The sequence below is a fragment of the Citrus sinensis genome, chromosome 4, assembly GCF_022201045.2.
Source record: "Citrus sinensis cultivar Valencia sweet orange chromosome 4, DVS_A1.0, whole genome shotgun sequence".
Classification (NCBI taxonomy): domain Eukaryota; kingdom Viridiplantae; phylum Streptophyta; class Magnoliopsida; order Sapindales; family Rutaceae; genus Citrus; species Citrus sinensis.
Genome location: NC_068559.1, coordinates 21585043 through 21612453, shown reverse-complemented (window position 1 = coordinate 21612453; position 27411 = coordinate 21585043). Strand labels below are relative to the sequence as shown.

At 33.1% G+C, this 27411-nt stretch overlaps 5 protein-coding genes and 1 pseudogene across 10 annotated transcripts in view; 2 read left to right on the top strand and 4 right to left on the bottom strand.

The window, feature by feature from the left end:
- Positions 1-462: 462 nt before the first annotated feature.
- Positions 463-1435, top strand: LOC102629598 (putative gamma-glutamylcyclotransferase At3g02910). The gene has a single exon (XM_006484538.4). The coding sequence runs from the start codon at positions 626-628 to the stop codon at positions 1205-1207; it is 582 nt and encodes a 193-aa protein (XP_006484601.1). The 5' UTR covers positions 463-625; the 3' UTR covers positions 1208-1435.
- Positions 1436-2977: 1542 nt separating this feature from the next.
- Positions 2978-6858, bottom strand: LOC102629116 (uncharacterized). Of its 3 annotated transcripts, none has more exons than XM_025101587.2 (8): positions 6498-6858; positions 5874-5921; positions 5225-5302; positions 5008-5083; positions 4401-4474; positions 4157-4227; positions 3370-3413; positions 2978-3277 (listed from the first exon to the last, which is right to left on the bottom strand). In XM_025101587.2, exons 1-7 carry the CDS (start codon positions 6525-6527, stop codon positions 3371-3373), a joined length of 420 nt encoding a protein of 139 aa, XP_024957355.1. In that variant the 5' UTR covers positions 6528-6858; the 3' UTR covers positions 2978-3277; position 3370. The 3 variants fall into 3 exon arrangements, with proteins under 3 accessions (XP_024957355.1, XP_006484599.1, XP_006484600.1); XM_006484536.4 differs by having other exon boundaries at positions 2978-3294; positions 6498-6853; XM_006484537.4 differs by lacking the exon at positions 5874-5921 and having other exon boundaries at positions 2978-3294; positions 6498-6846.
- Positions 6859-9353: 2495 nt separating this feature from the next.
- On the bottom strand, positions 9354-12549 carry LOC102623660 (CYP enzymes assisting alcohol dehydrogenase-like; annotated as a pseudogene).
- A 4294-nt stretch (positions 12550-16843) lies between these two features.
- LOC102628355 (alcohol dehydrogenase 1-like) lies at positions 16844-18773 on the top strand. Its single transcript, XM_052439240.1, has 6 exons — positions 16844-17013; positions 17146-17288; positions 17373-17410; positions 17541-17943; positions 18025-18264; positions 18358-18773. The coding sequence occupies exons 1-6, from the start codon at positions 16983-16985 to the stop codon at positions 18628-18630; spliced, it is 1128 nt and encodes a 375-aa protein (XP_052295200.1). The 5' UTR covers positions 16844-16982; the 3' UTR covers positions 18631-18773.
- Positions 18774-18816: 43 nt separating this feature from the next.
- Positions 18817-27411, bottom strand: part of LOC102628651 (uncharacterized) — a 69838-nt gene continuing 61243 nt past the window's right edge. Inside the window, exon 5 of one of the 3 annotated variants that reach the window (XM_052439250.1) lies at positions 18817-19164. In XM_052439250.1, the coding sequence (XP_052295210.1) occupies positions 19135-19164 (30 nt within the window). In that variant the 3' untranslated portion in view covers positions 18817-19134. The remainder of the gene's footprint in view (positions 19165-27411) is intronic. The other 2 variants (XM_052439244.1, XM_052439246.1) reach the window with 2 other exon arrangements.
- The window catches only part of LOC112498952 (alcohol dehydrogenase 1-like), a 29417-nt gene continuing 24497 nt past the window's right edge, over positions 22492-27411 (bottom strand). The window contains exons 1-6 of one of the 2 annotated variants that reach the window (XM_052439242.1): positions 24408-24566; positions 24176-24318; positions 24011-24048; positions 23445-23847; positions 23118-23357; positions 22492-22904 (exon numbers count right to left, since the gene is read on the bottom strand). In XM_052439242.1, coding sequence (XP_052295202.1) covers positions 22635-22904; positions 23118-23357; positions 23445-23847; positions 24011-24048; positions 24176-24318; positions 24408-24438 — 1125 coding nt within the window. In that variant the 5' untranslated portion in view covers positions 24439-24566 and the 3' untranslated portion in view covers positions 22492-22634. Of the gene's footprint in view, positions 22905-23117; positions 23358-23444; positions 23848-24010; positions 24049-24175; positions 24319-24407; positions 24567-27411 lie in introns of those variants that run through there. The other variant, XM_006494869.3, reaches the window with a different exon arrangement.

Below are 27411 nucleotides of genomic sequence, written 5' to 3'. Positions count from 1 at the left end.
AGGCAAGGAGGAGGTGCTTGCCAGCCATTCTCGTAGCCCTAGAAAAGTTGCTCGCTGATAGTTAATAAACAAAACCGCTCTCTTTCTCACATTTTAAATGGCTAGAAAGTCGGTAAAATTTTGATTAAGTGACGGATTCTCGAGGTAATTGTCATTATAAATATTGTACTACTTATATAAAAGATTTAATATTTTTTAATATTACTATTTTGTAATAATATAAATTTGTAAATGTAGCTTTAAGTTAAAAGAAATGTTTTAACAAAATAAAAATCATTTAAAATATTTTTTTGATTTTTTTCCCCCTAAAATCATCACTAATATCATTAGTCATTACTATGTTAATGATATTTTATTATTACAAAAAAATTTAAGTGAAAAATATATCTCAAGGACGTTCCTCGGGAAAAACCAAACTAATAAAACAAGATAGATAGACAGATAGGTAGATTGAAACGTAAAGCAAGCCCTGTAAGGCCCAAAAAAACAGTTATATAAATAGAGAAAAAGACTCGTTCTTCTTCTTCTTCTTCTTCAGCTTTATCGATCGCTTCCCCCAGATATTATATTGTATCATTCATTCATTCGGCGTCAGTCGAATACAATTCAGTTTTGTCGAACAAAAATGGGAATGGAAGTGGCAGCGGAAGAAGAGCCGAAGAAGAAGTGTAGGGCTCTGATATTCACGTACGGGACGCTGAAGCGGGGTTTCTCGAACCACAACCTGATCCAAGATCTAGTGCTCACCGGAGACGCCGTTTTCAGAGGCGCCTACACCACCTCCGAGAGCTTCCCTCTCGTCTGCGGGCCCTACCGGGTCCCTTTCCTCCTCAACATCCCCGGCTCCGGCCACCCCGTCACCGGCGAGCTCTACGCCGTCTCCGCCTACGGCCTATCCAGGATGGACGAGCTCGAAGGCACCTCCCGCGGCCACTACCAAAGGCTCGGCCCCATCAGAGTAACCAGGGCGGCGGTGGCGGCGGAGGCCGACGATGACTCCGACGATGAAGCTGAGGCTGAGGCTGAGGCTTATTTTGCGGACAGGAGCTACGAAATGGAGCTGTGGAAGAAGAGCGGAAAGTTAGGGTTTCGTTGGTATGGCGAAAAAGAAGCCAAAGGCTACGTTAAGAGGAAAGATCGCCCCCAGAATCTCTCTTTCCTGGAACATATTCGCATCTTTCTTTCATCATCCTCTACCGATCAATGATTCTTATTATATTTATTATCCGTCATGTTATAATTTTAATCCTTATTAGTTAGTGCTCTGGTGGTCTATACTTTTTTTTTTTAAATCTATAATTTTGTTGTTAATTAGCTGTTTAGAGGATGATGATGATGATTAAGATAATCATTTTGTAGCAGCCCCTTCGATTCTCAAAAAGTTTCATTAAAGCTTGGGTCTATCTATTAGTGAAATAATTTTATTTGTGGATTCCATTCCATCCCCCATTGAAGGTTTTGTTAACGTGAGTTTGTAGTAGATGTTTGTTATTCTTTAATAATAATACAAGGGAAAATAAATAAAAGAACTGATTTCGCGGACGGAGTCAAAACTTTTGAGGCCCCATTCGAAGCTTTTTTATAGCCAGGAAAGCTAGAATTGACCGACCCCCTTCCCAACCGTTCCAAGTTCAGGACGACCAACTGAAGGTTTTTGGTGTAAGGAAGGTTATTCATCCATTCCGTGGCTCTAAAATCTAATGAAAGATGATGAATAATCGCCAAATCCCAAATCAATTTTTAACCTTTTATCTCTTTGAGGATTTTAACTTTAACTGATCAACTAAATAAGATCATTCGAAATTCATTCGGTTATGTCCATAAAATTCATAATAATGATTTTGATTTTGTATATATCAAAAAAGGGTCCCTCTATCTTACATGCATGTAAGATAAAGATTGCAATAAAAAAAATATCTACTGCGTGCTACTTTCCCTAGGAAGTATTGTCCGGGCCGGACTTTCCGATCAAAACGAAGCGCTTTAACATTTAACTTTACGCACAAAATAGTATTTTTACTTGGTGCTAAGTTTAAATATTCTCACCCTATTCTTTTAATTCTTATTGTTATTTAATAATCTTTTTTTATTTCCTAAAATATAGTGGGATAAATAAAATTAAAATTAAAATTTATTTTTTATTTTTTAATTTTATTTAAATTTTAAATTCAAGTGATTAAATAAATAAAATTACTTAAAAATTATTCGATTATTTAATAATGTATGAAACCAAAAAAAAAAGTTCTCTAAAATTTGTCGTCATTGGACTTTTTTTTTAATTTTTTTAAATTTTTATGTAGTCAGTCACATACCACAATCTTTATCTTCATTCATACCACCTTTCGTCGTCGCATGGGATTCAAGATTCTTGAAGAGACAGTGGTTGGAATACATTCATGCAACCTTTTTTATGATAAAATATAATCTGCAATCAAATCATTCAACAACGTTTTATGATTTTCACGAAACCAAAAATATCATTATACAACTTGAATATTCAAATCAGGCTTAGTGGGTCGGCAGAATTGTCCAAATAGATGGATTACACAATAAGCAAATAAATATAATTCATGCGGGTGGTTTTGCATCCCAGTCATAAATAGTCTCTTCACTTTCTGGGGGTGGGGGCCAAATTAAAAAAAAAAAAAATCGTCCATTGACAATTTGACATTGTTTTTGTCTCTAATTTCAGCCATTTTCCTAATGGGGAGATACAAAAATAGTGATAAAATGAGAGATTAGATTATTGATATAAATGTGGAAAGTAATCGAAACATGAAACCTTAAATTTGCAACATCGAACTTAAAGTTTGCAAGTTATAAATTATAATAATAAAAAAGAATTATGCCATGTTACAGTTTATAAATGTTTAATTATAAGTTTGCAAGTTATAACACAAAACTACATCTACGTGCATGTCAATTGCTTTACGTTAAGTAGGACCGAAACCCAAGTGCAGTTTGTTCACAAAGATGATTGCGAGGCAGTGAAATTGGAATTATTTAAAAGAGAGAACTTGACAGCAACTCTATGAGCATCTGGATTTTTAGAAGGATACCATGGTGCAGAGTAATGCTGAACTGAACAGATACATATTTCAATGTATAAATATATCTCACAGCCCCATATCAAAGGGCTTTTTACTCGAAAGGCTCGTCTTTACTTACTGATCCGGATCTGTAATGTATTTATGAAGTGCTTTACAAACTGATCAGTTCCATCTCCAGCTGCTCCAGAAATATGGTACAAACTTTTAACATCTCTATATTCCAGCTTCTACAGGTACAGTAAACCTGTCGATCATTTGATATCAGAAAATTCTTAAGAGATCAAGCATATATTGTTTGTAATGCATAATATGGGAAGACCTTATTTATCAGCAAAGTCATCGGTTTCTGTCAGTTGCTGGCTCCTGCATTAATATCAAGGTTATTAGTAACATTGCAAATAAGAAGTACGGTCCTTTCTTGATAGAAGATTTGAAGCCACAATAAACTGAAGCCAAGTGTAATTCAGTGATTTTCTAAGCCGGTAAACAATGGGAATTTGTAACATCCCCGTGAAAAAGAAAGTACAAATAAAATTGGGAAAAGAAAGTATCCGACAAAGAACGAACTAGAAATATGCTATGCTCGTGAGCAAATAGGAGCTCTAATAACAGCTACAAACAACTCATAACTCATCAAATTAGTCATTTTATTAAAGTGAGGGACCACAGTAAAAGACTAAAAATACATGCTCCAATGCAGTGTTTCGCCTATTGCACATTGGAGGTCGTGATTTTCTGTCTTTTATCTTGCTCTTCATTTTGAAAAGAATGAGGGAGCCGTTGTTAGAAAGATGACTCTGGAATTAGTATTGAAATAAATGTTAATCATGCCAGAGGCAGTGTCCTGGTTGGCAACTAATTCACTCGTTGGGAGTGGCTGAGTGCTCAATTTGTAGAGGAGGCAGATTCCATTTAAAAGTTTTCTTAAAGTTCTCTCACATGCCTGTAGTAACTAATGCATTACAATTTGACCAAGGTACTGGAGGACCGAGTTGACCAATCTTCATGCTAACCACATAAATCGAAATGTATGACAGTTCATTGCTTATAGCAGTGATTCAAGAGAAAGGTTTGAACAGAAAATAGTTGAGTGACAAAAGGATTACCACATTGATGTGTGACTGATGCCAAGCCCATTACAAGTTAGTATCATTCCTTTAAATCTGGCAAGATATTCCTGTATTGCAGTGGCAGAATGTCTCAGATAATCTATAAACTATACCAATTTATTGGTTGGTCCTCTTCAGCTAAAAGAAGCATAATTTGATAGTTATAGACCTAATCATATCATAAATGGTTTGATTCATCAAAATAAAAAGATAAAGAGAATAGATAAAAGAATGTCCTTACCCGCAAAGTATACTTATCAATCTCATAAATTCCAGTGAAATCATAGTCAAGACGTTTATCAGGATCACTCAATACTGCAAAAGAATTTAATAAAAATATATAGGAGACATGAGCAGAATTAAAAAAGGTCATGCTATTGTACGCCTAATGCAATGAAGAGTATACCGTGAACTACAAGTTGCTGGATGTCAATATGTGTAGATACTTCTGTAACATAAGTTTTACTAAAAAAAGAGAGAAATCCTATTCTACAGAGAAGAAGCAGCACCTCAGTATTGAAGAAACTATCATTAACATATGACTTTAGGCACAAAACCATTCTTAGAACTTCAACCACATATTCGATCAATCAGGTGTTCACTAGTTCATACTGAAACATTCAAATCCCAATAACAAATCCAAAAATTAATGTTTGCAAGCACTTGAAAGTATTTTCATTATTTACTTCATCCTCTTGAAGTTGCTTCAGGTGAAAAGAATATTTTGTTGATAAACAAAAAGGCAATATCAATCTAATGAACTCTACAAAGACATCTCTTGGATTTATGCATGGAGAGGTTGTACACATGCAGATGTGGATTTTTGGGCTTTCAACCATAAGTGTTACCTGTGTAGGCTTCATTAATCTCTTGAAATTTAGCAGTAACAGCACTATCACCATTGTGCTTATCAGGATGCCACTTCTATAAATAGACAGTAATATCAAGAAAATGTCAGCCAATATCTTTTATCCAATGGACCAAACGATTACAAATGATTACAAACCAGTAAGTGTAAAAGCCCATGCAAAAAGCTCCTGGAGGAGAAAATAGAAAGATACTAACCAGCGCAAGTTTTCTGTAATTCAATCGGATCTTCTCATCTGTTGCATCATAATCAACTTCTAAAATCTTGTAATAGTCCTGAAATAGAATGATAATTCAGCATTGCATATGCATCAAGGTAAAGTTGTACTCTATACAGTGAAATAAAACAGAAATCTCAAATACTTGTGATAATGCTGCAAGTTTGTGTCAGATAAACATGAATTTAGAATAAATGGCTTCTAGATTAGCAGCCAGCAAATAAACTGTAAAAGGGCCCCTTGAAGACCTTAAGTGATGCAAGTTCATCTGTTGACACGATATTAAGTTGTAACCACTGTAAATTACATTATAAAGTTCACGAGGAGCAAATTAGCGATATATTGGAACCATTGCAATCATGATAAAAGAAAATACAGTTCCAAAAGGAATTCATCCATTAGTGGGGTAGAGAAAAAGGGGAGCAAAACCAGGACTGGTGAAACACTTGGTGTGCAACTTGTTATATCATTTCTACCCCTAACTTGGACATAACCATATTAGTTTGTTAATAAATAAATGCAAGCAACAAATAAGCAAAACTAAAAATTATGAGCCAGCTAACATAAATTGAAAATTAGGCACCAAAAGCATGGTTCATCAACCAATATAAAGCAGTAAAACAACACACTTGGAACTCCATATTTGATCTGCTCTCACGTGAAGCACCCATTTTCTCCTGGAATCATTCATGACAGAGTGTACACTAGATTAATGTTTTAATCTCTTCCAAAAGCTGAACTCAATATAAAATTATGCCAAACAAATATGTCAAAAAACACTTAGTTGAGTACACACAATTTGCCTTCCCCCCGCCCCCCCCAAAAAAAAAAAAGAAAAAGTACTCGCTATTTGAGCAACCAAATTATGCCCATATCCTCTGCATTCTTTCAAATTTTTGCCTCCTTATTGTCAAATAACAACCATTAATATCAATTATACTATTGAACCCAGAAAAATCATTACACCAAATGCAGCGTTACAGTAAACTAATTCAAATAAGCCAAAATGCCAAATGCATTCTATTCCTGAATTCCGTTTAAAATCTACAAGTCAAATTTTACTTCTTTATAATCTTTTTCCTACCATTGTAAGCTAACCAGACAAAAACAAAACCAAGAAAACTCAAAAGGCAAAAGGGTATAAGAAAAACTAAGAGTTCTTGTAAAATAACAACTAATTTCAACAGAAACAGAAAGTTCAAAAGCAATTAAAAAGAAAAAAGAAAAAGAGATAGCATAGACGCTTCGAGCACCTTTTGAGTGTTATTATCATTGCCTTCCATCTGGGTTTGTGAAGAACAGAGGTTTATTTACAACAAACTTCATTTGATTCCAAGAACCCAGAAAGTTTGTTGTTTGATTCAGCAGATTTTCTTTCTTTCTTTTTTTAAGAAAAAATAATTTCGATAGATATAGCTGAAGGAAAAAAAATAAAAATCGACTTTTTGTGGTGGATTTTTGAAGTTAATATGAGAAGAAGATGAGCATCAAAACGCCACAACTGTACAGATTCAGGATAAATTAAGCAAAGAAAAGGATAAAAGTGCGTAATATGGGAAACTTAATTACATTTTCTTTTTTTTTTCTTTCTAAATATTTTTCTTATCCATCTTCCTCAATTTTTTTTTATTTTTGAGGTAGTGTTTACTTTTTTATTAGAAATTTTAATGGGTATATATATATTTTTAAAGTCATGAATAGATTTAAATACAAATTTTTAAACCATAGGTGTATTTTTTTAATATTTAAATATAAGTAATATTTTATTTATTTTTATAAATCTTAAATATAGTTATTTAATATTTATGTTCCTATAAATCAAAACAAAAAAAGAAATTAAGCTTCATTATTTACGAAATAAATATATTTAAGGGGGATTGCCACTTTCCCCCTTACATTAATTAACATATACCATTTACTCCATTTCTGTTTTTATAATAGTTAAAAACTCCCCTGATAATATAAGTTTACAATATTACCCTTATTTTTAATTATTCTTTTATTTACATTTATTATAAATTAAATAAATTACATGAATAAAACCTAAATAAAAAATTAAGTATTAAAAACAAGAAATATATGTTTTGATATGAGCAAAAAAATTAATAATAATTTTTTTGTAATTATTTATTTTGTGAACATTTTCTTATAATAAACATTTTGTAATATTTTAAAATTAAATGTAAAAAGTATAGGCAAAATATTTTATTATTTATCTTATAATAAATTTTTATTTGTCATTCAAATTTTCTTATTATAATTTTTTTATCATTTTATAATAACTTTCTTATATATTTATTATAAGAAAATTTGCACAAAATAAATAAGTACAAGAAAAAAATTTTATTATTAATTTTTTTCTCATATCAAAACATTTATTTCTTGTTTTAATGCTTAATTTTTTATTTAGTTTATATTCATGCTATTTATTTAATTTATAATAAATATAAATAAAAGAGTAGTTGAAAATAAGGGTAATATTGTAAACTTATGCTATCATGGGAGTTTTTGACCATTATAAAAACAACAGGGGGAAAAATGGTATATGTTGATTACTGTAGGGGGGAAATTGGTAATCTCCCTATATTTAATGATGATATTTTTAGAATATATTATTTATTTTCTATTTAGATTTTTTTATTCATATTAAAATTACAAAAATTTACTTTTTTTTTATTTAGATATAAAAATTTGAAAAATAGATATAACTCATAAAAAAAACAAATAAATTTTGAAAAAGATTTAAAATTAATAAAATTATAGACTTCCAAATGTTCAACAAACAAGAAAACTATGAATGTGATAAGAAAAGATTGACCGACAAAAATATTTAAAAAAAAATCATGATTCTATTATGTTTTGAATTCAACTAATGATAATATGTCATATCAGTTAGTAAAATATTGACTATATAAAAAAATTGTTTATGTATCATTATTCATAACATATTAATTGTGATTTTCTTATGCTTCATTTAGTATAATTTTTTAAATATAATTTATTTAAGCAAAGTTTTTTATTAAAAAAAATAGTTGTTTGATTGTGTGAGAGCCTTTATTAAAAAATTAAAAAATTATTTTAGTAGACTAGTTTTTAAAGTTATGTTGTAAAAATGTGAAATAAGAATGTAAAATAAATAATGGACATATTAAAAAAGAACTTTTAAAATAAATGATGGACATTTTAAAAAAAGCTCTCTGACAGCAAAATAGTTTATTTAGTTAAAAAATATTCTATCAAAATAGAATTAAAAAATAATAAAAAATTTAAAAAGAAATTTTATAATAAAATAAACACTTATGACTATTAAATAAATCATACCCAATAGGTAATTAATTTTTTAAAAAGATATTCTCTTAATTGTTTATGTTTTTTATTAATGTTTTGGCAGTTACCCACCAATATATTTAAAAAGTAGTGAATTAATTAGAAAATTTAATGGCTTATTTGTTTATTATTAGTATTATTATTAATTTGATTCATGTTCATATTCATTTAATGTTTGGTTATCCACCAATTTTTGTATATATAGCAGATGCGTTTTTAGAAAAACTGAATCTATCCATTAACTTCTGCCCCTACATATTTTTATCCAAAAATGTTTAATTAGCAGAAATGACGGGACGGAACTTGGGTTCAGAGTCTAGAGAGATTAATCTTATTTTTCCTTTTTTTTTTTTTTTAAAAAAAGAATGTAATTATAATAAATACTTTTAATAAAGTAAAATTTTGCTTAATTACTTCAGTTTGTCAACAGGGGTAATAATTTACTAGGCCTGGGCCCAGGCTTGCACCAAGAAGCCCCGGTCCGGCAATCAAATAAAAAAACAAAAGAGTTTTATATACCCCTTGACCACTAACTGCGCCCCCATTATTTATTTTAATAGAAAAAAAATATATAAATGTTCTTAAATATGTGAAGATATTTACTTATTTTAATATCTTTAATCTTATTAGACTGGAATCTGGATGCCGTGTTGGTTTATTTTATTTTTTAATGAAGCTTCGATTGACAGTTACAGAACAAGTCAAAGATCAAATATTTTATTTTTCTTAGTTTGTTTTTAAAATACAGAATTTGAAAATGAAATCATTAAAAATGTGTTCGATAGTTTGTCTGAAAAATTACTAAAAATAGATTTAAAGCCTGCCGGAAATGCTAATTCCTTGGGTTTTAGTGAAGAAACATACCAACTTGGTGGCTTCAAGGGCTTCCGAAAGTAAAGATGTAACCCCAGTGCACTCAAAGCCATAATCCACACCCGTTCCATGAGTCATTTCCTTGACTAATTCTGAAATTCATTTATTTGGTTCATCAGCAGGATTTATAAAATCCGTCATTCCAAAAGCTTCTCCCTTGTCTTTTCTACATGGGTTCTTGTCTATCCCAATTATTTTAGCTGCCCCTTGGATTCTGGCTCCATCGACCACCTGCAGTTAGAAATTACGATAACTACTAAAATTATTTTCAAGGAACTAGAGAATGGTGTTTCTCATTTTGTACATGTAGTTACACACCCCTAATCCAACAGCACCAAGGCCAAAAACAGCAACACTTGATCCCTTTTCAACTTTGAATTCCTTCCAAGCTGCGCCAAATCCAGACGAGTATCCACATGAAAGGAAGCCAGCAAGTGAAAGATCTATACCTGGATCAACTTTCACAGCATAATTGGCATCAACCACCGTATATTCGGCCATTGTGGAGCATGTAAATAGGTGATACAATTTTTGGCCTCTTATGGACATTCTTGAACTGCCGTCTGGCATCAACCCATTGATGGTGAATGGATGTTTCAGGCATAAATTGGCCATTTCTGATGTGCAATTTTCACATTTTTTACATTCTCCGATGTAAGTTGGAATCACAATATCTCCTTCTTTAAATTCTTTCACTTCATCACCAACACTCTCCACCACCCTGCATTTCATTATTTTTTTTAAAAAAAAAACCAAAACTATTCTTTTAATTTTATGATGCATTTTGTGCAATTATGTATACATACATAATGAAGAAATGGAGAGGGGAATGGGATTGCCGTTAGGCTAAACTATATATAATTAAGAAACATGTGTACTTACCCAACACCTTCATGGCCAAGAACGCGAGGGAAAAGGGCCTGAAAATAAAAAGATCAAAATAAGAAAAATTCACTGGTGGTCAAACCAAGTAATTTAAACAAAAAATATAAGTATTGAAAGAGTTATGTATTACTGTTCATTAATTATGTAATTAAGGAGGTCATTGACTGGATATCTGTTCAAACTGAGTGGTTGCACTATAAGTTGGAAAGCTTCTTTGCAAAATGTTGTTGCTTTGTCAACAACTGAAGCCGAGTACACTGCTGCAGCTGATGCAATAAAAGAAGCTATTTGGCTTAAAGGAATGGTGACTGATCTGGGGTATAAACAGAGGCAAATAACAGTTCATTGTAATAGTCAGAGTGCTATCTGTTTAAGCAAAAATCAGATACACCATGAGAAGACTAAACACATTGACATCAAGCTTCATTTTGTCAGGCTGGAAGTGTCAAAAGGAGTGGTAAAACTGGTGAAAATACACACTGATGACAATGTGACAGACATGTTAACCAAAGCTTTACCTGGTGCCAAGTTTGAGTTCTGTGTGAACTTAGCTGGAGTCTGTAGGATCTAAGCTGCAGAGGATATGATGATGGAGAAAAAGAGGAGTAACAGATTTGGTTCAAGGTGGAGAATGTTGAGAAGTGAACTGCAAATCTATATTTGTAGTTGAGTATGACATGTCAGTCTTGAGTTTCAGGACTGGATGATATGTCGGTTATGTGACACAAGTGAGTCGTATGACAAGCTTGGTGGATCAGCCAAATGAATAAGTTAAGCACGTGATATTGCACATGCTTTACTTATTCTAAACGACTGAAGAAGGCTGCGTTTTGAGTGAAGATTCTACACGTGTATTGAAGCTAGTTTGAACGGCTATTAATGCTGTTAAGATAAGCGGGAAATTTCTGGGTTTGTTACCAACAAACCCAGGCCTGGTGAGTTGGTTTCTGGGGGTTGTTTCTAGAGAAATTCAGGCGTGTATATAAGTCTTCTTCTTTTCATTGCTGTAGTGCTGAAGTTCGTAATAGTTTCTCAGGCATCTTGTATCTTGTAAACTCTAAATCAGTGAAAGCTCTTTCTCTTTTTCACAGTGGATGTAGGTCACTTGGTGGCTGAACCACTTAACCCTTTTGTGTTAGTGTGTGATTATTTCTCTGTTTTCTTTTGTTTGATATCTGTTGATTTCAATAAGTGGTTTCACATAGCATTGGTTGATCGTAATTAGTTCTTTGATTAAGGCTAAGTCGAGTGGATCTTGGGGGATTAAGATCGGTTCTTTGCTGGTCTTGGTCCAACAATATAAATATACTTCTTTCATCTCAGTAAACCAAATAGTGCTAGTCTTACATTTGTACTGAATTATTTCATGAAGCCGTGATTGATAGTTGTTATATACAGTGGCGGATTCACTGTAGAACAAGTGGGGGCTCAAGCCTCCACTGGAAAAAGAAAATACCTCTATTTGATAAAGAAAAATTATCATATTTCTAAATAACCCCTGTCAAATTATTAGTTAGCCACATCCTTTAAATTTAAATTATTATTTTATTAATTACAAAAGTTATACTTTAACTTAAAATCAAAGCCCACATCTCAAAATATTTATAATTCATAATTATTAGATCGTGAGTGCCACATTTTAATTAGAGATTTCGTTAAACCAAAAAAGTTATATTCAAGTTTATATATTCAAGTTTTCAGTTTTTATGTCTTGTCGTTATTTAATTTAGCCCCCAGTAAATTATTTTTCTAGATCAGCCACTGGTTATATATACAAGAAGTGCTTGTATGATAGTTATTATAGGTACAAGAAATGCATGTGACATAAAATTATTAAAAGATAATAATGAGATAAGTATTGAATCCAATTCGATTAGTAAAAGCTGACAATAAAAGAAGAAAGAGAAAAGAAGACAGAGATATGTGTAAGAAACAAAAGCAAATGAGGCTTATAAGATTTCGAACTCAATTTTTAAAGGGCAACACCATTCAAATCCTGATAAGGACCTTGACACAATCAGGTTGCTTCAACAGCTGAATTGCCTCGCCAATCTCTTCCAATTTAACATGATGGTTCAAAAGTTGATGAAGTTTAAGTTCCTTGTTCTTGCATTTGTCAAGCAGTATCGGAAGGCAGATTTTGTTTTGATCCCCCCGAAAACGGTAGCCTTCAAAGTCCGGCCACCTATACCAATTAACTTCACTTTTCCTTTTCCCCATTCGATACTTAACATTACATTGTCTCATACTTTTCGAGTAATTTTTTTTGCACCTCACAATTTTTGTTTTACATGTCTTGTAATTAATGATAGTTTCTAATAAAAAAGTTGTATTAAAAAAATGTATACTGCACAACCAAAATTAAATTATGGGATTCAGCCCAAAAAATAAAAGATTGATAGAGTCACATTCAGAAACTTGTCATAGTTGTGTAATATTCTGATGCTTATAATGTCACATAAATAATACAGATTGAAAAAGAATTGATGAATAAATAAATAAAGATGGCGGCGAAGTTAGGGCGTCAAAACCCTGAAATCAAAATTTTTGCATTGATAGAGATGATATTTACTTTCACTACATTTGAACAAAATTTTCTTCCGAGAAATTGCCTCATTTGATTTTTTTTTTCGTTTTTAACAAATAAGAATCCTTTGATGATTCGAGTGCTAAGATCTTAAACTTTTAAAAAATGTGTGCCACATATCTACTAATATGAGTGCATAGTTGATATGTAATTAACTTTTAGAACTTTTAGGACTAGGCATTTGTGACACAAGCTCCGGAAGCAACCTCACAAGTTAAAAATTTTATATATTGTTTGGGAAAATCTAACTTTTAAGTTATAACACTAAAGTATTTAGCTCTACTTGTTGATGTAGTTCGTAAACTAAATTGATTTTATCTCACACAAGTATGATAAAAAAAAACATATAATATATTTACTATTTCTATCAAAATTATTTTCTAAAATCATATTTACCATACATTATGAACTTTGATTTCATAATTACAATTTTTATTCTATAGCAACTATAACTTTCAAAGCACAACCCCTCAATATTGAACAAGACAAAAGTTCGTGTCTTTAAAATCCTGGTAAATTCCATGTTGTCGTATATGTATAGGTTGTAAAAGATTTTCAAAAAAAAAAAATTGATTGCTTTTTGAAAAGCATTCTGATGCAATAAACGAAGATATAAAAATTGGACAATCTACGACATTATAAATTCTGAAACCAATTTGAAATATTCGAAAACGATCGTTTGTGGTTCCTTTTGAAGTAATATTAATTTATTTGTGTTGGATTAAAATATGAAGAATCATAACCATGTTTAAGAAAATGTGCGAGGAAAGAGTAATATTTTCTTTCAATATTGTATATAGTTTACGAGACACTAATCAGGCCTATTTATATTGGAATTAAAAAATAATACAGTCATAAATACTTTGTACAAACTTGACAAGAAATTTCTTTTTTTTTTTATGAGCAAATAAAATGTGGTTAGTAATTATTATATTGAAACATTATAAAGAAATAAATCTTGATCATATATAAATTAAAAAGCATACGACGTGTCAAAAGATCTTTCAAAACTCAAATAAGTTTAGATAATGAGAGGATTTATGTCGCGTACAAATAAGTGTGTACAAAAATAATATGATATCAAAAGATTATTTTGGTAAAAACAATTATTCGGATAAGGGTGTTGAGTGTTAGAAAATGCATATTTATAAAGGAGAAAACCGTCATTTTACATTTCAAGTCTTACTAACAACCTTTACTTTTATGTATTTAACTTTCTTGTGATTTAATTACACGTGTTTTATTTTAATTAAGTATTTTATGTATTTTAGGGGCATTATAGTAATTTCACAATAAAGGAGAGATTAGACGGTAAAACGGACATCACTTTTTAACTCAGGACGGTCGAAAACCTTAGGAGGAGCATAAAAGGAAAAATGACACTATTCACATGTACGGTACTATTCACGTGTACGGTACTGTCTATGTTACTGTTCACGACACTGTTCATATAGACGGGTCGATGATGTGGCATTGACTGATGAGGTGTCACGATCCTGTTGGGCTAAAATTCTTATATACTGTTGATGGTGACATGGCAGCATATCAGTGGACGAAAAATCTTGCGTACGGTACATGCATCACACAGGATTATTTTCAACCAAACCGCGTTACTGTTCATCCGAGTCAAACCGCGTTACTGTTCATCCGGGTCAAACCGTGTTACTGTTCATCCGCGTGGTCAAACCGCGTACTGTTGACTGATGACATAGCGCAATCCTGAGCGTCCAAACTGTTTTTAATATGATGGCCATGATTTACTTGATGTATCTATAAAAAGGGGGCCTCTCCCCCCTAATTTGATATCTCTAAATCTATTTTTGGGATCCATTTTCTATAATTCCTTCTCCATCTTGTATTTTCTTCGTATTTTAATAAATTCCCATTTTGCCTCTAGTTCAATTATGAGTGGCTAATTTTTTTTCAAGCTTGGGTTGAAGGTGAAGTCTCAACATGTGTCATGGGCTTAATTTGGTAAATTTATTTTCTCTTCCCCTCTAGTTTTTGTGGATGTTTTGACTTCTCGTCGACAAATAATAATATTCTTGTCTAGTACCGCCTTGGTTTCACCGGTCCTCAAGTACAAGGTTATTATTATTTGACACGATAAGCCCTTAGCATCATATTGATTAGAGCGTGGTTCATGAGGTGTGGATTCCCCCCTCATGATTTAATTGGCATTAATACGGATTATTTAGCCCATGATGCATGTTGATACGGATCCAGATACCTAAGTACGTCATTTCAATAGATTTCGCTTCAATTTATTCTCGCCATTGCAATTCTAATTTTAGAATTTATTATCGCCATCTCAATTCCAATTTTAGGATAATTTAAATCACTTCCACCACAATTTCAACCACCCATTTACAAAATTAATTCTACATATAATTAAAATCCACCTCCTCGTGGGATCGACACTCGTCACCATTGATCTATACTACAATAGATTCGTGCGCTTGCGAGTACATTAAAATTTGCACAACAAAGGGTAACTTTAGATTTTACCCTACTTAAAATGACAATTTTCAACTTATGCTTAAAGATTTTGAAAATATCAATTTATTCTTATTTACTATTAAGAAAATAAAATATAAATACATCTACATGCCCCCACTTATTTTCATGTTTTAAATGAAAATAAGTAAATTAATATTTTCATATTTTTAGAAGGTAAATTAAACATTATTATTATTTGGGGTTAAAAAAGATGTTTACCCCTCGAATAAATTGTTCGACTGTAGAATCGTTTGACTTTCCCCGACAGCCATGCGATGTGTCTTCCAAAAGGATCAGGATCCTCTCCTAATCTGATTTTCATCTAAGAAAATTCTATTAATATGATTGGTGGTTAATAAATTAAAAATAAAAAGTAATTAAATCTTAATCATCTACTAACACTAAAACACATGTGGCACAAAATATGTAAAAGATCAGGAGTGCTCAAATCAAGAGAGGATCATGATCCCTTTTAAAATCACGTACCCAATTGCGTTTGACTAATCATGCATGCCTAACTATAGTTAATTTCCTTAGTCTGATGGTGAAGTCTCTTTCACAAATTAACTCTTCTATTTTTCTTTTGAGTGATGATATAGTCACAAACTCTTGTATAAACTTATCTTGTACAAATTGATGTGGCATTAATTCACAAATTAACTCTCCCATTTTTTTTTAGTGGTGATACAACAACAAACTCTTGTACAAACTTATCTTGTACAAAGTGATGTGACATTAATTCATTGGTTGAATGAAAATATAAAATAATAAAAATAAATCATGTGGGCCAATAAATATTTAATTTAATTAATTTTACTATATCACATCAGTTTGTATAAAATAAATTTATACAAAAATTTATGGTTCAGAATTCTATTGAAACTATCTAAATCAATTCTACTAATCACAGCCTAAAATTTGAAGCTGAAACTATTCTGCCCGCAAATTAATGAAGGAGAAAGCTATTCCTCCCTGTACTCAATTATACATTATTATATAATTAAGAAGGATTTTGTTATGTTACATCTGATGTAACATACACAACCCACAAGAACCACATAATTATATAGGTCCCATAATTTGTGTGATTCTTGTGGGTTGTGTATGTTACATTACACGTAACATAATGACTCCCAATTAAGAAAGCTTCGGCTAAATTAAGAAAGTTTTGACTAAGTTACGTTTAACATATCTTACGCCAGACGCAACAGTGCACAGTGGGCTAGCCCTAGCTAGGTGATCACCGTTAAAACTTCACTATTTATTTGTCAGTTCAGACGTCAGAGAAGATCATGACACCAAATAAATAAAGTGAGTGACTCATGGTTGATAATATAACCTTAAAAGATGACAAATTATTGAAATTGTCCAATAGAATCTGGGCCCACGCCTATCTTAAGAAACTCGCTCAACGTTTGCGGTTCAGTGAGCCGACAGCTCATCGGTGGCACGACTGGTTAAAAAATTTATTTGAGTCAACGGTTTCATTGAAGTGGCCTTATGCAGAGCTCATCTCCTTATCGACAGTTTGAAATTCGAGGCTGCAAAATCTACAGCAATACTAACAATGAGCAATTCACAAGCCATAACGTGCAAAGGTATGAAAAAGGCTATTAATCCAATTATTGCGTAAAATTTAGAAACAAGTTATACGAACTGGGTTGGTTTGTTTGTTGTTAGATTTTTGTGTCGTTTTGATGGGAAAAGTTTTGGATATGTTTTTGCTGCAGCTGTGGTATGTTGGGGTTTAGGAGAGCCATTAAAGGTAGAGGAGATACAAGTAGAGCCTCCGAAATCAACTGAAGTTAGGGTTAAGATGCTTTATGCCAGTGTTTGTCACACTGATATCCTTTGCTCTGAAGGATTCCCAGCGGTTAGTATATGCAGTATCAACTATATCACATAAATCTTGGTTAATAATTTAATCTGTTTTGTTCTTTTATTTTATTTTTTTCAGCCTCTTTATCCTCGTGTTCTCGGGCACGAAGGTGTCGGGTAAGTACTGATTTCCTTGTTATGTATGTATTATATACACAATTGCACCAATGTATCACTTCATCTATATACATAAAACTAAGAAGTTAATTTTGGAAATTTTTTTTTTGTTTTTTAATGCAATTCGTAGGGTGGTGGAGAGTGCTGGGGATGAAGTGAAAGAAGTGAAAGAAGGAGATATTGTGATTCCAACTTATATTGGAGAATGTAAAGAATGTGAAAATTGCACATCAGAAATGACCAATTTATGCCTAAAATATCCAATAGCACTGAACGGTTTAATGCTTGATAGCACTTCAAGAATGTCCGTAAGAGGCCAAAAATTGTATCACATTTTTTCATGCTCCACTTGGTCTGAATATATGGTCATCGATGCCAATTATGTAGTCAAAGTTGATCCAAGCATTGATCCCTCGGATGCTAGCTTCCTTTCATGTGGATTTACAACTGGTTATGGGGCGGCTTGGAAGGAAGCCAAAGTTGAAAAAGGATCTAGTGTTGCTGTTTTAGGGCTTGGTACTGTTGGATTAGGGGTATGTTATGTACAAAATGGGGAAAAACAATTTTAGTGTTGTCAAAAGCAATGTTGTGATTGTTGTAATTGGTAATTGCAGGCTGTTGATGGAGCCAGGATGCAAGGGGCAGCTAAGATAATTGGGATAGACAAGAACCCATGGAAAAAAGAAAAGGGGAAAGCTTTTGGAATGACAGATTTCATAAACCCTGATGATGAACCAAACAAGTCAATTTCAGAACTGGTGAAGGGGATAACTCATGGAATGGGTGTGGATTATTGCTTCGAGTGCACTGGGGTTCCATCTTTACTTTCTGAAGCACTTGAAACCACAAAAGTGGTAAGTTAAAAATCTTGCAACACTTGGGATATGTAACTCTAAAGAAAAAAAAAAAAAAGAAATTACTGACACTCTTTTTTAAATGGGCAACAGGGAAAAGGAAAAGTGATAGTAATTGGGGTAGGAGTTGATGCGATGGTGCCACTGAACGTAATCGCTCTTGCATGTGGTGGCCGGACTTTGAAAGGTACCACTTTTGGTGGGATCAAAACAAAATCCGACCTTCCGACACTGCTTGACAAATGCAAGAACAAGGAATTTAAACTTCATCAACTCTTGACCCATCATGTTAAATTGGAAGAGATCGACAAGGCAATTCAGCTGTTGAAGCAACCTGATTGTGTCAAGGTCCTGATCACGATTTGATAGGTTTTATCCTATGCTCTCCTTGTGTTAAATTCGAGATCAAAATCTTAAGATCTGCTCTTGAGATCCCTTCTATTTATGTTCACTCCTAATCTCATCACCAAACCTCTAATTTGTAATAAAGAAAGAACGGAGTTTTTGCAGATTTAGCTTAAGTTTGAACATTGCACTTTTAAGTACAAAATGTAAACATTAAAAGGAACCTCAAACCAATATAAAAAACCATGAACACATCTGAGATTTCTACACATCTGATTTTCAGGCATTATGCGATTTGCAGTAAATTGGAAATTGTTATGCAAAGTACAGTAGGTATCTTTAGAACTTTGGAAACAAATCCTTACATGGTAGCTTCTACTTCAGGGTCAATTTCCACTGGCACTTTAGGAGCACTATTGCCACCTCTCAAACGTGAAGATACATTGTCAATAGCATTATTAAGTTGGCTGATTTTCGCGTTCAAGGTCTGCCTGGTCCTCTGCTTCAGAGGAAAGGGAATACAATTCAAAGTTTGAAGAGAAGGAACAATATAACCTCATGTTCCAAGTAATAGTGAATAATGGTTACCTCTAAACCTTCATCATAATAAATTGGTCGCTTGGCCCTCCGAAAACCATACTCATCTTCATTCAGCATTAGATCAGACATAAAGCATTTTAACTCTGACTTCAGTTGCTTTTGGAGGCTCTACTTGGATCTCTTCCACTTTCCATGGCTCTCCTTTACCCCAACATACAACAGCTGCAAAACGCATAGAGATTCAAAAAATTTTCCCATAGAAAATAACAGTTCATAAAAATTGATTTTAGTCTGTGAATTTACTATATTAATTAAAACCTTTTTACATACCTTTGCATGTTATGGCTCGTGAAATGCTCATCTTTATTGCTGGAGACTTTTTTTTTTTGATAGGTGGAGACTTGTTGATTTTACAGCCTCGAGAGTTCAACCTAATCTGTAGAGTTGAGCGTTGGAGCAGGCCGATTTAATTTACAGTGCGGTCTGTGCACCTGCCACCTAGTATATGTACCTTCCATATTTTCCATATACGCGTTGACCATTAGATCTGAAACACAAGTTGTTTCAACGGCGTGGATGCATTGTTTTCCATTCAGGTTCTCAACACTGATGTCCCTGTTGTTTTCTGAAAATAAAAAATGTCAATAGTTTTAAAATTTGATACATATTTTTGAATTGTTTCAAAATTTTAAACTTTGGTCGATTAACTTAATTTGATTGTTAAAATTAATGATAGTATAAGGACAATAACCTGCTAAAAACATTTCTTTGTTACGCAAAATCTTTTTTTTTTTTTGAAACAACATAAAATACAAGTAATAATTTATGTATGTAAATATTTTAATTTACCACTACTAAGAATAGATGACCAAATAATGAACATGTCCTGTTTGGTAATTATACACACACACACAAAACTCTTTGGCACCCACTTTTTCATAAAAATGTTTGTTACCAAAATATCGCATAGTAATTGACTAAAATACATGATAATATTGCAAAAATCATATCTTTCTTTAAACATGAATTAAACATAATTTATTAAAAGGAAGAACAAAATCTACTTATCTATAGGAAGAAATCTAAACATAAAATTAGAATTATAACCAACGAAGAAGATGACGCATGTGGAAAAAAAGAAAAAGAAAAAGAAAAAGAAACTACTCTTTGTTGTCTATTTAAACTCATAAATATACTCTTTAAACCCACCTTTTTTTAAAATAATAATTTAGATTATAAACATGGGTCATAGTAATTTAGATTCAGTGCTAATTGAGTTGTACACTGATGTTTTATAATTTTCTGCTGTGCATACATTTTATAAGATTAAGATTAATTATACCTATTTTTTATCCAATAACTTCATATATAACAGGGCCCATAGGTGAAAATATTTAAGTTAGTCTCTCAAATTTGAAGCAAAGTAAAGATATTAGTTCCCTATTGCTATGCCAATCAAAATACAAATATTTTGTAATAAAAAAAGAAAAGAAAATAAAAGAACTAGTAACAACTTCAGAGAAAAGTCTAAAAAATGGGACCTCGAAAAATAGACGTGAAAATGACAAAGTCTGAAAGTCATTAAAAGCTATATATACATATAGGGTCTAGATCTAGATCTACACGATTCATTCAAAATATTGCATTTTAAATGTTTTATTGTAAAACAACAATATCTAATAATGTAAGAAAGTTGGAATTTTCATACATTACTCACTGGGGAGGATTAGTAAAAAAACAAAACAAAACAAAAAAAGTTGTGTAAGATTGACTTGGGGTCAACGAATATGCTCTCAGATGGTAGAGATAGATTTCATTGCAGGACCCATGATTTTTCAATAATAAATTTTTTTAATAATGAGACTTGCAGCTCAGTCATTTAATAAAGGAAGTGGTTGGCTTTTTTTTTTTTGTCTTAACCACGAGGTATTTTGGGGAGGACCCCAACTGCGGGAAACAATTTTAAATCTGTACCACAACTCAGATTAGAAGTATCCGCTCGAACCGGAAGACAACTTTAAGCCTGCACTACAATTCAGATTAGAAGTCCCCGCTCGAACCGGGAGGCACAAGTTTTCCCAACAAAGACGACTTCCCTAGGACTCGAATTGGGGAGCAAACCCAGTCAAGCTAAATTATTCTTATCCGTAGTGTTAGGAAAATCCCACCCAAACAGTAACATTCGGAAACTTGTCATAATGTAACATTCTAAAGCACATAATATAGACTGAAAAAGAATAAATAAATAAAGATGGCGGCAAAGTTAGGGTGTCAAAACTGAGAAGTCAAACTTTTGTATTAATAGAGATTGTAATTAATTTCAATACACTTGAACAAATTTTTCTCCCAAGAATTTGCCTCGTTTGAAATATTAGACGTAGCTTTAGTGCTTTTAGAAATATATGTCGTGATTTCACATTATCCGAAAATAGATCTTCAATTCCGAATTCCTAGCCGCTTCGATCAGCAAAATCTATCAACAAAAGTTCTCATCTTTTCCATCCTCTACCGCTCAGATCCAACCACCGTTTCTAGCAGGAGAGGAAGTTCCCCTCTCGGCCACTTTTCATTTTCAAGTTTTTTTTTTAAAATTTTTTCTTGAACGCAACAAGGCTTTTTTCTGATGAATTTCATGATAGGACTATTCTAATATTTGAACTGTGAGAATATATTTGCATTGGAGGTTCTTGCATCAACTTTAACACTAGTGCATAGAGATTTCAATGGCCTTGTAGCAGTGGTCTTTGTGTAGGTTCACTAAGAGGAACTTTGTAGGGGTGATGTGTGGTTTTTCATTTTTGTATTTTTATTTTCATTTGTAATTTTTTTTAAAATTTTCTTGTTTACCTATTTTTGTAGTTTTTGTGATGATTTCACACTGATGTTCATTAGAGGAATTATTTGAATGATATTAATTTTCGTGAAACAGTTGTCTTGTGCTTTGACTTACTGCTTGTTAGTAATATTGTTTATCTTCAATAGACGAAAAGTTAGATTTGTTATGCATGGCACTAAGGCAGGATTTTCAGATTTATTATGGTAATTTTCAGTTGTTCAAATTCTTTTTTAAGGATGGAAAATTTTCCGTTCTATTTTACTTGTAATATTTGAGGTTTTGGATAATATAATTTATAACAGTTTCAATTTTTTTAAAAAAAGAAACATGTTTAGACAATACTAACGGCCCGAATTTATTTCATAAAATAAAAAAGAAATAAAGAATAAGTGTTTGTCTCGTTTTTGTAAAAGTTTTTATATAGTTTTTATATGAAGCTATGATTGATAGTTATTATATAAGACTATATAAATAGTTAAGTTTTAACTGGACATCGAAATAAATATATGTCTGACATATGCAAATTCATTATTAAAAGCTTGTAACCAGAGAAAACAAAGAAAAAAGAGAAAAGAAGGCTGAAATATGTAAGAGACACAAGGAAAATGAGGCTTATCAGCCATCTTTATTCAATAAAATACAAAATGACTTAAATCTTGATTAGAACCTTGACGCAATCAGGTTGCTTCAACAGCTTAATTGCTTCGTCCAAATCTTCCAACATAACCTGATGAGTCAAAAGTTGGTCAACTTGAAGTTGCTTATTTTTGCATTTGTCAAGGATAATGGGTAACCCTGATTTTGTTTTGATCCCTCCAAAGATGGTGCCCTTCAAGTTCCTTCCTAAGGCAATCGCCGGAAAGTTCAGTGGCACTTTGGCTTCATTTGCTGCTCCAATTGCCATCACTTTTCCTTTGCCCTGTTCACCATTTCAAATATAACAACACTCCTAACATCATTCGTCATCCTGAACAGGATACATAAAAGCCAATTTGGTAGTTTGTTTTAAAAAAATAGTATTTGAAATGAAACTAGTAAGAATGTGTTTGACAGCTTGTCTGAAAAATTATTAATAATAGATTTTAAGCCTGCTGGAAATGCTAATTCCTCCGGTTTTAGTAAAGAAACATACCAACTTGGTGGCTTCAAGGGCTTCCGAAATTAAAGATGCAACCCCAGTGCACTCAAAGCCATAATCCACACCCGTTCCATGAGTCATTTCCTTGACCAATTCTGAAATTGATTTATTTGGTTCGTCATCAGGATTTATAAAATCTGTCATTCCAAAAGCTTCTCCCTTGTCTTTTCTACATGGATTCTTGTCTATCCCAATTATTTTAGCTGCCCCTTGGATTCTGGCTCCATCCATAACCTGCAATTAGAAATTACAATATTTGTTAAAATTATAGTCAGGAAACTAGAGATAGGTGTTTCTCATTTTGTACATGTAGTTACACACCCCTAATCCAACAGCACCAAGGCCAAAAACAGCAACACTTGATCCTTTTTCAACTTTGAATTCCTTCCAAGCTGCACCAAATCCTGATGAGTATCCACATGAAAGGAAGCTAGCAAGTGAAAGATCTATACTTGGATCAACTTTCACAACATAATTGGCATCAACCACCATATATTCGGTCATTGTGGAGCATGTAAATATGTGATACAATTTCTGGCCTCTTATGGACATTCTTGAACTGCCATCCGGCATTAACCCATGGAAGGTGAATGGATATTTTAGGCATAGATTGGCCATCTCTGATGTGCAATTTTCACATTCTCTACATTCTCCAATAAATGTTGGAATCACAATATCTCCTTCCTTTAATTCTTTCACTTCATCACCGATACTCTCCACCATCCTCCAGTTTCGTGAAAAAAAAAAAATTAATCTCTTAATTTTATGATACGTTTGTGCAATTATATATACGGATATAATTAAGAAACGGAGAGGAGAATTGAGTTGCGGTCAAATTAAACAATTCAAAAAAATATACAAACATAATAAACAACGAATGTACTTACCCGACACCTTCATGACCAAGAACACGAGGGAAAAGGGGCTGAAAATAAAAATAACCAAATCAGAAATATTCATTGACTGTAAAATCAAGTAATTTATAACAAAATAAAGTATTGAAAAAGTTATGTATTAGTCTTCATTAGTTATACAATTTACGTGATACTAACCAATGGGAACCCTTTAGAGGATAAGATATCAGTGTGACAAATGCTAGCATAAAGCATTTTGACTCTAACTTCTGTTGCTTTTGGAGGCTCCACCTGTATCTCTTCTACTTTCCATGGTTCTCCTTCACCCCAGCATACAACAGCTGCAGCATAATAAATTTTCAAAAAACTTATATGAAAATAACAGTTCATAACAATCTGTGAATTAATTATATTAAAACCTTTTACATACCTTTGCATGTCATGGCTGGCGATATGCTCATCTTTATTGCTGGAGACTCGTTGATTTTACAACTTCAAAGTTCAAACTAATCTATAGAGTTAAGCTTTGAATCAGGCCTTTATATAGTGTTACGAATTCATCTTGTAAGCTGATATTTTTCACATACCATAATTGACTTTGAATTTTTCTCTTCAGTTTGTATCTACCAATGAAATATTGAGTTGTGCTGATATTTTATATCTTTTTGCCACACTTTTATTGTCATGCACCGCTTGGAGGAAAAAGAAAAAAAAAAAGAGCCAAACGTGGCTGATTTCAAAAGCAACAGCCAGCTGCCTGCTTTGTTGAATATGGGGCACCTTCTAGAAATGTTGAAAATGGGCCGACATGCTTGAAGAGGAAAATGCAAAAAGAAGCAGTTTGAAGAAGAAAATGAGGAATATGGTTTTGACAAGAAAAAAATTATTATTAATTTAATAGCCATTTTTTGGCTATAAAAGGGAGAGCTCCCCATTTCATTTGGCATCCAATTCCATCAAGAGAGAAGCATTGCCTTCCTTTAGAGTTGAGAGTATTAAGAGTTTAATAAACTCTTGAGTGATTAATGTTCTGAGAGTTTGGGTATATTGAGATTTTGGGAATGAGCTAGAATACTACAATACTTGTAACTCCTTTTCACTAGTAAAATATTTCCTTTTGTTTTCGCCCGTGGACGTAGGCTAAAAGCCGAACTACATAATTTCTGGTGTCCTCTATTGTGCTTGTTCTTTATTTTCTTACAATTTCATTTTAGCTGCGTGTCTGCTTCACCCACCAATTTACTAACAGTGGTATCAGAGCTATTGGTTGTATTTTTTGGAGTCGGTACTATTCACGTATACGGCACTATTCACGTATACGGTACTATTCACGTATACGGTACTATTCACATATACGGTACTATTCACGTGAAACGGTGGGAGTGATCCAAGAATTTTGCGTTGCAAAGCAGGGAATAATGGTGTGAGTAAAACAACTGTGTGGTTTTGTACATGTCTAGAAAAATTCTGTCACAAAGGCGATAAGAGCTTAAAGAGTCTGGGTTTTAAGTGAGACCATTGTGACCCCTCCAGTCTTTCTTGGGAACGTTTCTGGGGTGCATTCTCACACATACTCACAACTATTCAAGGTGGTACACTAGCTTGTGTGCGGTATTTATCAACAAAATGGCGGCAAAGTATGAAATTGAGAAATTTAACGAAAATAATTTTTCGTTGTGGAAAATGAAGATGAAAGCTGTATTGAGGAAAAATAATTGTTTGGCAGCAATTGGAGAAAGGCCCTTGGAGATAACTGATGACAAGTGGAACGAGATAGATGGCAACGCCATTTCTGATCTACACTTGACACTTGTAGACGGAGTATTATCTAGTGTGGCAGAGAAAAATACAGCGAAGGAAATTTGGGATACTCTTACAAAATTGTACGAGGCCAAGTCACTACACAACAAAATCTTCTTGAAGAGGAACTTTATACTCTTCGAATGGCGGAATCTACAATGATGACCGACCACATCAACACCTTGAAGACTCTATTTTCACAACTTACAACGTTGGGTCATAATATAGAGGAAAATGAATGTGCAGAACTTCTACTTCAAAGTCTACCAGATTCGTATAATCAACTCATCATCAACCTGACAAACAACAATCTAGCAGACAGTCTAGTTTTCGATGATGTTGTAGCCTCCGTATTAAATGAGGAGAGCAGGCGAAAAAATAAGGAAAACATACAAGTAAGTTCGCAGCAAGCGGAGGCGCTATCGGTGACGAGAGGGAGATCAATGGAACGTGGCCCCAGTAGGAGTCACAATCATGGTAGATCAAAATTCAGAAGTAAGAAAAATATTAAATGCTACAACTATGGCAAGAAAGGGCACGTTAAGAAAGAATGTTGGAGTAATCAGAAGAGAAGAGGGCAAAGAACCTGAGGTATCGAATGCTCAGGGGTGTGTAGCAAGTACCTTAGATGATGACGAAATTCTCTACAGCGAGGCAACAATTGTTTTAGAAGGCAGAAAATGACTATCTGATGTCTGGCTTATAGACTTAGGAGCTACCTGGCATATGACTTCTCGAAGAAAATTGTTCCACTCATATAAACATATCTCAGGAGGATCTGTATATATGGGAGATGATCATGCCTTGGAGATCGTTGGTAGTGGTACTATCAAAATAAAAATGTTTGATGGTACAATTCGCACAATTGGGGAGGTACGACATGTCAATGGCCTAAAGAAAAATCTATTGTCTTTGGGACAAATGGATAGTCATGGGTATAAAACTCATGTGGAGAATGGAATTATGAAGATTGTTAAAGGTGCGCTTGTATTGATGAAGGCAAAAAAGATCAGTGCTAATCTATTCATGCTTAAAGGAGAAATACTACAGGAGGCTGATGCGTGTGTCGCGTCAAATAGAGAAGAGTCAACGATGATGTGGCATCTCAAACTTGGCCACATGTCAGAACAAGGTTTGAAGATTCTATCTGAGCGAAAATTACTTCCGGGGCTCAAATCGGTAAGTTTACCATTTTGCGAGCATTGTGTTACAAGTAAACAACACAGATTAAAATTCAGTAGATCTATTGCTAGAAGTAAATGCATTTTAGGCTTGATTCATTCTGATGTTTGGGAATCACCGGATATCCATGGGAGGTGCAAAGTACATGGTGACTTTCATTGATGATTATTCCAGGAGATGTTGGGTGTATCCAATTAAGAAAAAGTCAGATGTATTTCTAGTGTTTAAAGAATACAAAGCGCGGGTGGAAATTGAATCTGGTAAAAAGATCAAGTGCTTGAGGACAGATAATGGTGAAGAGTATACAGACAACGAGTTTCTTGCTTTCTCTAAGCAAGAAGGTATTCAGAGGTAGTTCACGGTGGCATACACTCCTCAATGAAATGGAGTGGCAGAGCGGATGAATAGAACTCTTACAGAACGGATAAGATCTATATTGAGGACTGCTGGTC

Excerpts from the sequence above, each read along its gene's own strand:
- LOC102629598 (XM_006484538.4), top strand. The coding sequence starts at position 626 with ATGGGAATGGAAGTGGCAGCGGAAGAAGAGCCGAAGAAGAAGTGTAGG.
- LOC102629116 (XM_025101587.2), bottom strand. The coding sequence starts at position 6,527 with ATGGAAGGCAATGATAATAACACTCAAAAG. Across the intron at positions 5,922-6,497 it reads ATGATAATAACACTCAAAAG|GAGAAAATGGGTGCTTCACG; the intron begins GTGCTCGAAGCG and ends GAATGATTCCAG. Across the intron at positions 3,414-4,156 it reads ATCAGTCACACATCAATGTG|GAGCCAGCAACTGACAGAAA; the intron begins GTAATCCTTTTG and ends ATATTAATGCAG.
- LOC102628355 (XM_052439240.1), top strand. The coding sequence starts at position 16,983 with ATGAGCAATTCACAAGCCATAACGTGCAAAG. Across the intron at positions 17,289-17,372 it reads GCTCTGAAGGATTCCCAGCG|CCTCTTTATCCTCGTGTTCT; the intron begins GTTAGTATATGC and ends TATTTTTTTCAG. Across the intron at positions 18,265-18,357 it reads CACTTGAAACCACAAAAGTG|GGAAAAGGAAAAGTGATAGT; the intron begins GTAAGTTAAAAA and ends AATGGGCAACAG.